Source organism: Dama dama, chromosome 20, assembly GCF_033118175.1.
Source record: "Dama dama isolate Ldn47 chromosome 20, ASM3311817v1, whole genome shotgun sequence".
In the NCBI taxonomy this organism is placed as follows: Eukaryota; Metazoa; Chordata; class Mammalia; order Artiodactyla; family Cervidae; genus Dama; species Dama dama.
In genome coordinates, this window is record NC_083700.1 from 116,056,118 (window position 1) to 116,067,846 (window position 11,729).

The 11,729-nt window shown below is 65.3% G+C and overlaps 1 protein-coding gene across 4 annotated transcripts; it reads left to right on the top strand.

Moving 5' to 3' along the window:
• On the top strand, positions 1-10,615 carry CAPN10 (calpain 10). 4 transcript variants are annotated; one of them, XM_061122646.1, is made up of 12 exons: positions 1-259; positions 2,401-2,532; positions 3,854-4,050; positions 4,750-4,967; positions 5,848-5,989; positions 6,331-6,497; positions 6,729-6,949; positions 7,446-7,648; positions 7,731-7,986; positions 9,400-9,599; positions 10,083-10,128; positions 10,315-10,615. In XM_061122646.1, the coding sequence occupies exons 1-12, from the start codon at positions 134-136 to the stop codon at positions 10,342-10,344; spliced, it is 1,938 nt and encodes a 645-aa protein (XP_060978629.1). In that variant the 5' UTR covers positions 1-133; the 3' UTR covers positions 10,345-10,615. The 4 variants fall into 4 exon arrangements, with proteins under 4 accessions (XP_060978629.1, XP_060978631.1, XP_060978630.1 ...); XM_061122648.1 differs by lacking the exon at positions 1-259 and adding an exon at positions 614-860; XM_061122647.1 differs by lacking the exon at positions 1-259 and adding an exon at positions 1,538-1,652.
• The last annotated feature ends 1,114 nt before the right edge of the window (positions 10,616-11,729 follow it).

The following is an 11,729-nucleotide window of genomic DNA, read 5'->3' on the forward strand; positions in this document are numbered from 1 at the left end:
TGGGCCGGGCTAGGGGACGCGGGCAAGTGGGACAGCGCGCGGCCGGTTCGCCCTTCCCTCCGGGTTCGCGCGCCCGCCCTGCTGCGCTCGGCACCGGGTCGCGGGCTGCAGATGGGCGCCCGGGGTGCCCAAGATGCGGGCGCCGGCCAAGGAGCTCTTCCGCGACGCCGCCTTCCCGGCCTCGGACTCCTCGCTCTTCTCCAGCTTCTCCACGCCGCTGGCCCAGTTCCGGGAGGAGATCACCTGGAGGCGGCCCCAGGTGGGGCGGGCGGGGGCGGAGGGGGGGCGCTCGGGGGTCTCGCGCCGCGTCTCCAGGCCGGCTTCCGGCTGTCCCCAGGAGAAGGCTCCCCGGCCCACCCCCACAGCCCGCTCCGAGTGTGCCGGACCCGAGTTCACAGCCCCCACCTGCGAGCGCTCCCTTCTGTAGGGGATTCACGGCCCCGCGAGCGTGGCGCTTCAGCACACGGCAAACTCAGCCCAACTTGGGTCTGCTGTGAAGGGCTTCTAGTCTGCAGGGCTCTTCTGACCACAAGCGGTCTTGCTCTGTTTTTCCTGCTCCTCTGAAAGGGCCCGGCTGAGCCTGCAAAGCCACGGCCGTTTTGTTCTGCACGCTGGTGTGGTGAACGTCATGCCCTTTCAGGTGTAAACATCTCAAGGTGGCAGTTTAGAGGCACGCTCTCTCCCAGTGCTGTGATGATAGCTTTAGAAACGGCATATCCGCTGAATAAGGCTGTCCATGGAGCAACCTTATTCTCCCCGAGCGCATGCAGCCGTCTTGGAGACCTCGGCATGCACCCGCCCTGGAAGAGAGCCAGAACTAGCTTTCCTTGGACAGCACCGAGGGCCTGTTTGTCATGGAGGTGCCAAGGGGCAAAGAGCCTGATTGGCTGGGCCAGTGGACTCTAGGTGCAATGAGAGGCCATCAGGGTATTTTTAGTAGAGGAGTGATTTGGTTGGATTTATGTTTTAAGAAGCTCACTCTTCAGCCAGGTGTGCAATGGGCAAGAGTGCAGGGGGCCACTGCAGTGGTCCTGGAGAAAGAGGCAGGGGCTCGCATTAGTGTGACAGCCCTCAGGCTGGGGCTGTGGCATGGGTGATTAAGGGAGATGTCCAAGGCAGGATTCATAGGTCTTAGTGACCACCTGGAAGTAGAGGGTGAGGATGAAGGGGGGATCAAGAACTTCTAGATTTCTAGCCTGAGCACCTGGGGGGATAGGGGTCCTGGTTGATGTGCTGCAGAAACGGGAGGTGGGCTGGAAGTGTAGGCTTGGGTTTTGCTCTCACAGGTTCAAGCAGAGCTGACGGTAGGCAAGTGGGTGTGAGAGCCAGGAGCTCAGGAGGAGCGGGGCTAGACGATGCTCCTGGGAACAGGGACCGAACAGATGGCTTACTGTCTGGAGTCTGGGAGGACATCTCGGAGAAAGTAGGGGCAGAGAAGAAGAGACAGCTTGGAACCAAGCCTTAAGGAACCGCAGGTGCCTTGACAAGCAGACCTGAGAAGCAGCAGGCAGTGAGGGGAGAGGACAGCCGGAGCACGTGGAGTCGTGGATGCCAGGAGGGGGGCTGTTGGGCACAGGGGAGCTGCCGTTCTGATGCCGCTGTGTCAGGAAAGAGGCGCACAGAGGATGCCCGTGGGAGGTGACGACACGGAGGTGACACTGATGCAAAGCGGCTTTGGGGCTGCAGACCTGCTCGGAAGCATGGGGGTGATGCAAGAAACAGGAGGGAGGAAGTGGGGGAGCAGCTCTCGGAGGAGATGGTCGGTGAAGCGCCGGGAGGGGAAGCAGTGCCCAGGGACAGTATCTCAGAGGCGGCAGGCCTCCTCTCCCAGGCCCGTGCTGGTGGGATCCTGCCTGCAGGGCTGGGGGAGGGGGGCCGTGGATGCACTCAGGCACTGAGAGCAGCAGGGGTCGGGTCAGGGGGCTTCTGGTGGAGCCCCGGGCAAGGCCGCCACTCAGAGGGACCTGGGTGTTTTGAGGAGAGCAGGAGGAAGGTCGACTCATCTGGGGTGTGGAGAACTGAGCCTTGTAGAGAAGCAGTACGGAAGACCCCCTTGATACCTGCCTTTGTGAATTTAAAGGGAAACCGTTTTCTAGACCAACATTTCATTGTTGCACAGAGGTGGTGGGATTCGTCCAGAGTTGGGGGAGCGGTGCGGTTTGCCAATCAAGGAAGGTGGGCGGAGACAGGGAGCCCAGAAGCCAAGCTGGACGGGCTGATGTGCAACCTGGAGGGGCTGACCGGTACTGGCCGCAAGAGGCCAGCCGTTTCCCTTGCCCTCTTGGGCAGCATGGGTGACCGGACAAGCCCCTCCCCTGACCCTGTCACACGGGGCCTCTGCTTGTGGTTTCATGGCCAGCCCGAGCACAGTGTCACTCCGGACGATTTTCTTTATTTCAGGAAATCTGCGCCACGCCCCGGCTGTTTGCAGGTAGCCCGCAGGAAGGGCAGGTGAAGCAAGGGCTGCTGGGAGACTGTTGGTTCCTGTGTGCGTGTGCCGCCCTGCAGAAGAGCCGCCACCTCCTGGACCAGGTGTCTGCCTGCCGCCCGCGGCCGCCTCCCCTCCTCTCTCTTCCTGTCTGACCGCGTAGGAAGGAAGCGGGGTTGGGCAGGGGGGCCTCCGCCATCGGGCCCAGCGGCCCCCTCTCCGTCAGGGACGGGCAGGGTGCTTTCCGCTGCACCTGCTCCACCACCTCCCAAGCCCTGGGTCAGCCGTGTATTTGTGACATGTATACGCACACACACACATATATATGTTTTAACTTGACAGCGCTGGGTTTAGTTGGAGCAAGTGGGATCTAGTTCCTTGACCAGGGATCAAACCCAAGCCCCCTGCGTCGGGAGCGCAAAGTCTTAGCCCCCGACCACCAGGGAAGTCCCAGGCAGGCAAAAGACAAACATGCCGGCCCAAAGAAGGAGAGGGTCAGTTGAGGGATCCTGTGCGGGTTTGGAGTAAATTTTCTGGCTAGTGGGGGTGGTGGTTCTCTTTTCTTATAGGTTTTGAATATAAATTGGAGAAAGAAATACCAGTCCACTCCAGTATTCTTGCCTAGAGAATCCCGTGGACAGAGGAGCCTGGCAGGCTACAGGCCATGGGCTTGCAAGAATGAGACACGATTAAGCACCTAAACCACCAGCGTAAATTGGCAAAGGTGGTTAGAACTGTTTCAGATATAGGCGGACCCCACAGGAATAGGAGGCCCTTGAGACTCCCCCAGGAGCACTTGCGGCCTGGCTGAGTGTGACTGGTGAAAGCAGCAGTGTTGACCGCTTTCCAAGCGGCTCCCATGTCCCCAGTGCTGGGCCAAGCCCACCACAGTTGCCGGCTTTCATTCTCACAGGCCTTGGTGGCCTGGATCCCCTCTTACAAACGAGGCACTGAAACTGTGGTCATGTCCCAGGTGACAAGGGCAGAGCCGGGACCCAACGGGGCCGTGTGGGTGCAGACCCCGTCCTGTCTCAGCCCTGGGCCGGAATCGCGGCCCCAGCCGTGAACATGAGCTGGGTGCTGGCGGAGCTGAGTGCCCAGGCTCCAGCCGGGGTAGGTGCCTCCTCCGCCATGCAAGACTCTGAAGTCACGCTTGTCGTGGATTCAGGGCCCGCGCTCCCTGGGGACGAGCTCATGATGGCTGGCTAGAGCCTCGGAGGCGACGGTCGCTCAGAGTGGCCCTGGCACCTTTCACTGGAAGGTCTGTGACCTTCTGTCCCCAAGTGGTGTTCACGCAAGCCGGACAGCCAGGCGCATGCCGGGGGGTGCAGCATCCGGCGTAGTCACGCTCTGGCTGGGGCGCGGGACGTGCCGCCTGGGCCTTCTCTCACTGTCTCCTTTTGCCTCCCCTCCCACGCGCGCTAGGTCTTCCCTCCGGGACAGCCGAACTGGCTCGACCAGACGTACCGGGGCTCCTTCACCTGTCGAGTCTGGCAGTTTGGACACTGGGTGGAGGTGACCATAGATGACCGTCTGCCTTGTCTTGCAGGGAGACTCTGCTTCTCCCGGTGCCAGAGAGAGGATGTGTTCTGGCTCCCCTTACTGGAGAAGGTCTATGCCAAGTACGCCGGCTGGCGTGGAGGGGCTGGGCGGGCAGGCGGGGGTCCCGGGCTGCAGCGCCCTTGTGGGCCCTGAGGGCCTCCAGGGTGGGATGGCCTGTCCAGAGACCAAAGTGCTGAGGCTTGGCCCATAGGCTGCTGTCGCCTCGGTCCGCGCCCCCTTCCCTGCCCTCACGTCACGGTCAGGCACAGGGGCATTGCCTCTAGAGAGAGGGTGCATGTCGTCCTCTATCTTTCCTCAAACCCAAGCAAGAGAAGCCTCTCCGTCCACCTGGTTCTCACCCTGGGGACAGGCGGCCTCTCTGCAGGTGGCTTGGAAGGAGTGAGGTGTCCAAGGTGTCAGACTTGTCTGTTGTGGTCCTGAGACCATGGACGCCCTTCCTGGACGCTGGTGGTCGTGCTGAAGGAGGCTGGGTCGGGAGGTGAACCTTCATGGCAGGAGTGAGCCCCTCCATCAACCTCACATCGGGCCCAGGGCCTTGATCGTGAGAGGCGGAGGGGTGGGTGCTCACGGCCACTGTGCCCACTCCTGCTGGTGCCCGTTGTGGGCCTTCTGCCTGGAGGCGAGCTTGTGCGTGGACGTGGTGGGGACAGGGCGGGGTGGAAAGAGAGGTGATCGAGGTGGGTCAGAGCCAGACCATGGGGGGACAGGAGGGCTGAGGGCCCAGTGCCGGGCCTCACGCCACCTGGCTGTCTCCCTAGGGTCCACGGCTCCTATGAACAGCTGTGGGCGGGGCAGGTGGCAGACGCCCTGGTGGACCTCACTGGCGGCCTGGCCGAAAGGTGGAACCTGAGGGACGTGGCCGGAACCAGCGGCCAGCAGGACAGGCCCCGTGGCGCGGAACGCAGGACTTGCCGGCATCTGCTCAGCTTGAAGGATCGCTGTCTGCTGAGCTGCTCGGTGCTCAGCCCCAGGACAGGTAGGGGGAGCGGGCGGCGGCTTCGCGGGCGGCATGCCTGAGCCCTCGCTGCCTCCTGCCGGAGCTTTGTACTCAGATCCTGTTGAGACTGAGTCGAGAGAGGACCTTTGTCCTCAGAGCTGGTGTCCTGGGTGTGACCTTCCCTTCTGACCGGACTTCTCCGGAGGGCACTGTCCCACCTTCCCTTGACCAGGACTGGCCTCCAGGGCGAGAGGGGTGTCTGCACTGGGGTCCCCGAACGCAGAGTGGTGGCATCATCTCTGGCCCGGCTAGTGACCGGGCAAAACCAGCACTTAGGTTTCCACGTTAGTGATATGCGTGCTCACGAAGCAAGTCTGTTGAAAGACAAAGTCACCCAAACATGACTACTCTGACTTGTTACTGCCCTTTCTCAGTTTTCTTCGCGAGACGCGTGTGTTCTGTGTTACGTGTCACTTTCTGTGTGCTGCGTGAACTTTGTCAGGGTCCTGCTTTATCCCCGTATCTGCCATGTTTTTCTGAATCCATCCCTTAGTGTCTGATATTTAAGGGCTTTCCAGTTTCATGCTGTTATAGATGACATCACGGTGAGCATCTTTGTGCACAATTGCTTTCATATTTAAGATTATTTTTGTAATGGGACTTTTGTCCAAAGTGTCATCTGGGCGAGGACCGAGGCCCAAAGAAGGCAACGGTTTGCAGGCCTGGTGGCCGCTAAGCCCAAATCCAAGGCCAGGCGCTCCCAGTGGCCCCACGCTGGACCAGGTCACACCCCACTGACTGGCCCACTGTGGTCAGGATTCAGTGCCCTGGCAGTGCAGCTGGCGGGCTGTGTGACCCAGGCAAGGAGGCGGGCCTGTGTCCGCTCGGCGTGTGGACTTTACGGCTGTTCCTCCCCCAGGGACCCGGGAGCTGGGCGAGTTTCACGCTTTTATCGTGTCGGATCTGCGAGAGCTCCAGGATCGGGCGGGCCGGAGCGTCCTGCTGCTGCGCATTCAGAACCCCTGGGGCCGGCGGTGCTGGCAGGGGCCCTGGAGGGAGGGGTGAGTGCGGGCCGGCGCTCTGGGTCTCCGTCTGCAGGTGGTGGGCGGCGGTAAGGGGGCCGCCGTGGCCAAGAGCCCTCTCGACCGTGCGCGTGCCTGCTGCCTGTGGCTTGGACCATGGTCAGGACAGTGTTTGGTCTCTGGCAAGGCCCACTTGGCACCTGCTCTGTGCAGGGCCCCAGACGGCCGTGGGAGGCTGGCTTCGTGCTGGGCCCCGAGACCCCAGCGACGCTGAGAGGCAGGGCCTGTCCTGAGGGCACCCACGGACGGAGGATGCCCCCTGGGCTGCAGGTGGGCACTTGCTCCCGGGCCTCCGCTCCGCTGAAGGGGGTTCCTTGCAGGGGTGAAGGGTGGAGCCAGGTGGAGCCGGCGGTCCAGGCGGAGCTGCTGTCTCAGCTGCAGGATGGGGAGTTCTGGGTGGAGGAGGACGAGTTTCTGCGGGAGTTTGACGAGGTCACCATCGGCTTCCCCAGCACGGAGGCCGGCCACCTGCAGAGCCTGCACTCAGGTGAGGGAGGCCCGGACAGACCGCCCGCCCTCTGAAGTGGGGCGGGCCACCCGGCGCCCCTCTCACCACCCGGCTTCTCTTGAGGGCGGAGCGCTGGTCCCATCCCTGCTGCCCAGGGGGACAGGTGGCCGGGTGGGATGTCCTCATGGTGCAGGGCTCCTGACGCCAAGTTGGGGCTGGGGGCGTGAGGGGAACCCCGTCCCCGCGGCTGAGCGGTGCATTCCTGCCCAGGAAAGGTGCTATGCCACACTCAGGAGCTGCCCGGGGCCTGGGTCAAGGGCCAGTCGGCGGGAGGCTGTCGGAACAACAGCGGCTTCCCCAGCAACCCCAAGTTCTGGCTGCGGGTCTGCGAGCCCAGCGAGGTGTACGTGGGTGTCCTGCAGAGGCCCCGGGTGCGCGCAGCCGGCCGCCCGGGCAGAGACTACCAGGCCGTGGGCCTGCACCTCTGGAAGGTAGCCCGCCTGGGCCTGGCGCCCCACCCCATGGGACGTGGAGGCCTGAGCCCCCGGAGCCCCCCGCCTGCCCTTTCCACCCCCACCCCATCAGATCTGAGTCCACAGGACTCGCCTCCCTCCCCCCAGCCTGGGTGTGTCTTCTGGCCAAAGGCAAACAGCACTGAAGCAGCCTGGCGGGGCTGCGAGGGCTCCAGGGGGTGGTCCCGGCCAATGTCCGCTCCCTCAGCCCCTTCCCTCCAATGCGGATGGGAGGTCCCAGTGTCTTGGGTCACAGCGTCGCTGGCAAGCCTGGCAGGCCCAGGTGGCGTCAGCCACGTGTCTTTACCGGCATGTGTGTCTCACGTGGGACGCAGCCGCTGACCCCGGGGCTGAGGGCAAGGCGCAGGTTCTCAGGGAGGGCCCGAAGGCCTGGGTGCTCCAAAGGGGAGGCCTCTGCTGGGGGCGGAGCAGGGGCCTCCCAGTTCTGACAGGCGCTCTGGGGCCTCCCCTGCAGGTGGAGAAGCGGCGGGTCAACCTGCCCAGGGCCCTGTCGGCGCCGCCGGTGGCGGGCACCGCGTGCCACGCCTATGACCGCGAGGTGCACCTGCGCTGTGAGCTCGGCCCGGGCTTCTACCTGGCCGTGCCCAGCACCTTCCTGAAGGACGTGCCAGGGCAGTTCCTGCTCCGGGTCTTCTCCACCGGGAGAGTCGCGCTCAGGTGAGGGCGGGGCAGGGGGCGTGGCCGGGCGGCTCCCGCGGGCGCCGGCTCGCTCACCAGCGCCTCCTGCCTGTCTCCGCAGCGCCGTCCAGCCGGCCGCCCCGGGCCCCGCCCCCCGGAAGGTCCCGCCGGCGGGCGAGTGGGAGACCGTGCGGCTGCGGGGCTCCTGGAGAGTCGGCCGGACCGCGGGGGGCAGCCGCAACTTCGCCTCCTACCCCAGCAATCCCCGCTTCCCCCTGTCGGTGCCGCAGGGCGCGGGTCCGCGCTGCGTGCGCATTTCCCTCCGCCAGCACTGCGGCGACCGCCAGTGCCTCCCCATCGGCTTCCACGTCTTCCAGGCAGGCACCGGGCGGGTGGGGTCTGCCTGCGTCATTCAGCCCCTGCGAGACTCCTGTCCCGCTGTCCTATAGTCTGTAGCCCACGGGGGTCGCAGGGTCACCGGTCAGCTCAGGCAGCCCTGGCCGCTCACCTGGGCTCAGAGCAGCTGGACGCCTGGGTCCTGTGTGAGGTGTGAAAGTGGCTCAGTTGTGACCAACTCTTTACGACCTGGATTCTCACGGCCAGAACACTGGAGTGGGTACCTTTCCCTTCTCCAGGGGATCTTCCCAAGCCAGGGATGGAACCTAGGTCTCCCGCATTGCAGGCGGATTCTTTACCAGCTGAGCCCCCAGGGACGCCCCCTGGAGTCCTGAGCTGCCCTCAGAACGGCGCCTCCAGCCAGGAGCCCCCACAGGGCGCGGTGGGCACAGGGTCGAGCAGGCGACTCCCTGAAGCCACGGGAATCCCCGGCCCCTCTCCAGTGCCTGGACCAGTGGGGGCTTGGGCTTGTGGGGACAGGGAGGGGGGCGGCCCACACCGCCTCAGCAGGACAGACGGATGCGCCACCTACCCAGTGAGGGCTTCTAGATCAGAAAGGGGACATAGAGTGGGGCCCCGAGGCGCTCAGGGCCCAGTAGCTCAAGGCAGGCCGAGTCCCAGACAGGAGAGAAGGGACGCTCTCGGGAGAGAGTGCCATTTCCCCAACCCCACGCAGCCGGGAACTGGGGCCCCACAGAGGAGAGATTGCTCCTGGGTCCTGGGGGCCACCGAGGGTCGGGTGGCAGGCGGCCGCGAGAAGGCCAGGGAGTCACAGCGCCACCAAGAGTGCGTTCCCAGCTTCAGTCCGCCCTTCTGAAATGCAGGCAGGACGTGCTTTGCAGACCTGCGGTTGGAGTGTGGGGGGAAGTGCAGTGCCAGAGGTCGCAAACTCCCCACCCCTTATGGGGGCCCCACTTGAGGATGGGGCTGGGCAGGGCCTGGTGTCCCGAGGAGGGTGTGGTCCAGAAGGTGGGCCAGAGCCGTGCCGTCGTGGGGCCTGGGTGGGGGCGGCTCTTCCCTGTGCCCTTGGGGTCCCGACAGCCGTGGGCACCATGCTGTGGCCATGCTCCACCCAGGCCACCCAGGGCAGGTCCCCAGGGGCTGCGAGAGAAGGGCCAGTGCACAGACAGTGAGGTGCCCGCCTGGGGGGGCCGGCACGGCGGCGCTTCTGCAGGTCCCCGGGCACGGGGCCACGTGGGTGGTGGGGTCCAGTGAGGGGCCTGGCATGTGACGAGGGCCAGGCAGACTGCCAGCTGCCCCCAGCCAGGGCGGCCTCGCCGGGAAGGAAGCCAGGTCGAGGTTGCAGGAAGGGACTGGCCCTTGCAGTCCTGGCGGCCGCAGCCGGTTTGGTCACCCACAGGCGGGTCCCCCGTCTGAGCCCCGGCCTCCCCCAGGTTCCGGCGGACGGCAGGGGCCAGGATGCGCCCTCCCTGCTGCTGCAGGAGCCTCTGCTGAGCTGCGTGCCGCACTGCTACGCCCAGGAGGTGAGCCGGCTCTGCCACCTGCCCGCCGGTGCCTACCACATCGTGCCCTCCACCTACCTGCCGGACACAGAGGGCGCCTTCACAGTGACCGTGGAGACCAGAATCGACAGGTGGGCACCGGGGCTCTGCACGTGCCCTGTGCATGTGCGTGTCCCCAGCACCCCCGCCCCTGGTTCCCCCCCAGTCACCCACACATCCCGACTCAGACCTGTCCCGCAGAGCACAAGGCCTGTGGAGGAGAGCTGACGGCCCTGAAGCTCACTGCCCCCCACGCCCCACCTGCCCCGATGTGCGGGAGGCCCAGGGTGAGGGGCCTGGAGCTCACTGCCCCTGCCGCCGGGGTGCGGGGAGGCCCAGGGTGACGGGCCTGGAGCTCACTGCCCCCGCCCCCGGGGTGCGGGAGGCCCAGGGTGACGGGCCTGGAGCTCACTGCCCCCACCCCCGGGGTGCGGGGAGGCCCAGGTGACAGGCCTGGAGCTCACTGCCCCCCACCCCTGGGATGCGGGGAGGCCTGGGGTGACAAGCCTGGAGCTCACTGCCCCCCGCCCCCGGGGTGCGGGAGGCCCAGATGACAGTGGCGTTCTCTCCTGTAGGCGCTCCATTCACAGCCAGGAGATGCTGGGGCAGCCACTCCAGGAGGTGCGTGTGGGGCCCACAGGGGAGGGCCCTCCCAGTGCCCTGGGGTCTTAGCTGCTCCCAACCCTTCCCTGCAGCCACCCCAGGCAGAGATTCTCAGGGTGGAGACAGCCCCGGGACAGGCGAGGAGGGTGGTCTTCACCTGCCAGCCGGGACAGCGCCTCCCAGCCCTTGCCCCTCCTCCTGCAGGCGTCCTTCATGGCAGTGATGAAAGCCTGAGCGGCTGATCCTGCGTGCGGGCTCTGGTGACCCACGGTGGCCGGCCTGTGTGCATCCCAGAAGCAGCAGTCCTGGGGTCCAGTGGGAGTCGTGGGAAGAGCCCAGATGGGCACCGGGGTCCTCGTGACTGAGCCTCTGGAATCTCCACGCGGTCTCTCCGCTGTCCTGGAGACAGGCCGTACAGCAGACGAGCGCGTCGAGACAGATCCTGTTTGAACTATTTGTTAGAAACGTTTTTAGGATCACGTTTATAAATAAACACGAGCATCGAGCAGCGTCCAGCTGGTTCAGGTGGTCGGCAGGAGCAGGTAGGGGCTCCCACCGGCCGCTGACATGTGGGGGGTGACTGGGGCCCAGCGGGGCAGGGCTGGTGAGGGGAGGAAGTGAGAAGACGGGCGCATGACAGGTCTTGGGCGGGAGCGGTGGGGGGTGCCCATCCACACGAGGTCCCCCCACCACCTCCAGTCTTCTGGTCTCCCAGCCGGTGGTGCTCAGGTGTGGACGCGCCCCCAGGTGCCCAGTGGCCATGTCGGAGGTACAGGGTTCAGTCCTCTGCTCGTGACTCTGTGGGGGTGCCCCTGCAGGCCTCGACCCTAGGCCCCTAAACCCCTAACCACTTGGGAGTGGGGGGCCCTGGCCTTGGCCTGGCGTGTCTCCTGTCCCCACGCGTCCCCTGACCGCACCGTGTTGTCAGCGTGATCAGGGTGCCTGGCCAGTTGGGCTCCTTGTCCGGAGTTACAACGTCATTTCCTGGGAGGGGCTGCAGGGCCTCTGGTCCTAGCGGGAGGTCTTCCTGCCCATTCCTGACTTGCCTGCAGCTCCTTGGGAGCAGGCAGTGTCCCTGGAAACCCTGGCTGTGAGTCAGGGGGAGATAGGGTGGGACCACTGCCCCTGAGGGGACCACCCCACACCTTCAGCGCCTCGAGGGGGGTCCCCGTTCCCACCCTCCCCTAGGTACCGTCTGTGATTTGTTGTCTGGGGGGCAGGGCAAAGGCATCAGTCTCACCCCTGGCCTTCCCGCCTGGGCTCCGACCCCAGAGAGGGAGTTGGACTTCTGCACGTGGCCGTCCCAGTTTCGTGCTTGGAGAGCAGGAAGTGATCCCATCGCCCCCCCATGAGCGGTCCTGGCGAGGGTGCACTGTCAGCAGCTCGCTGTGTCCAGCCACGGCGCGGCAGCAGTGTCAGCTGTGGGCCTGAGTGCCTGGGGCCTGGTCCTCCCCACCCCTCCCTGAGCACAGCCACAGAGCGAGGGCCTGCGGGCCTGGTGGTGGCGGCACGTGGGGAGTCTGTCCTGCACACTCACGGGGGAGGTGGCCTTCCTCTGGGGCCTGACCGCCTCTGTAGTCAGCGGGCCCAGGCCTGCTCCCGTCCTGCTCTGGGGCTGC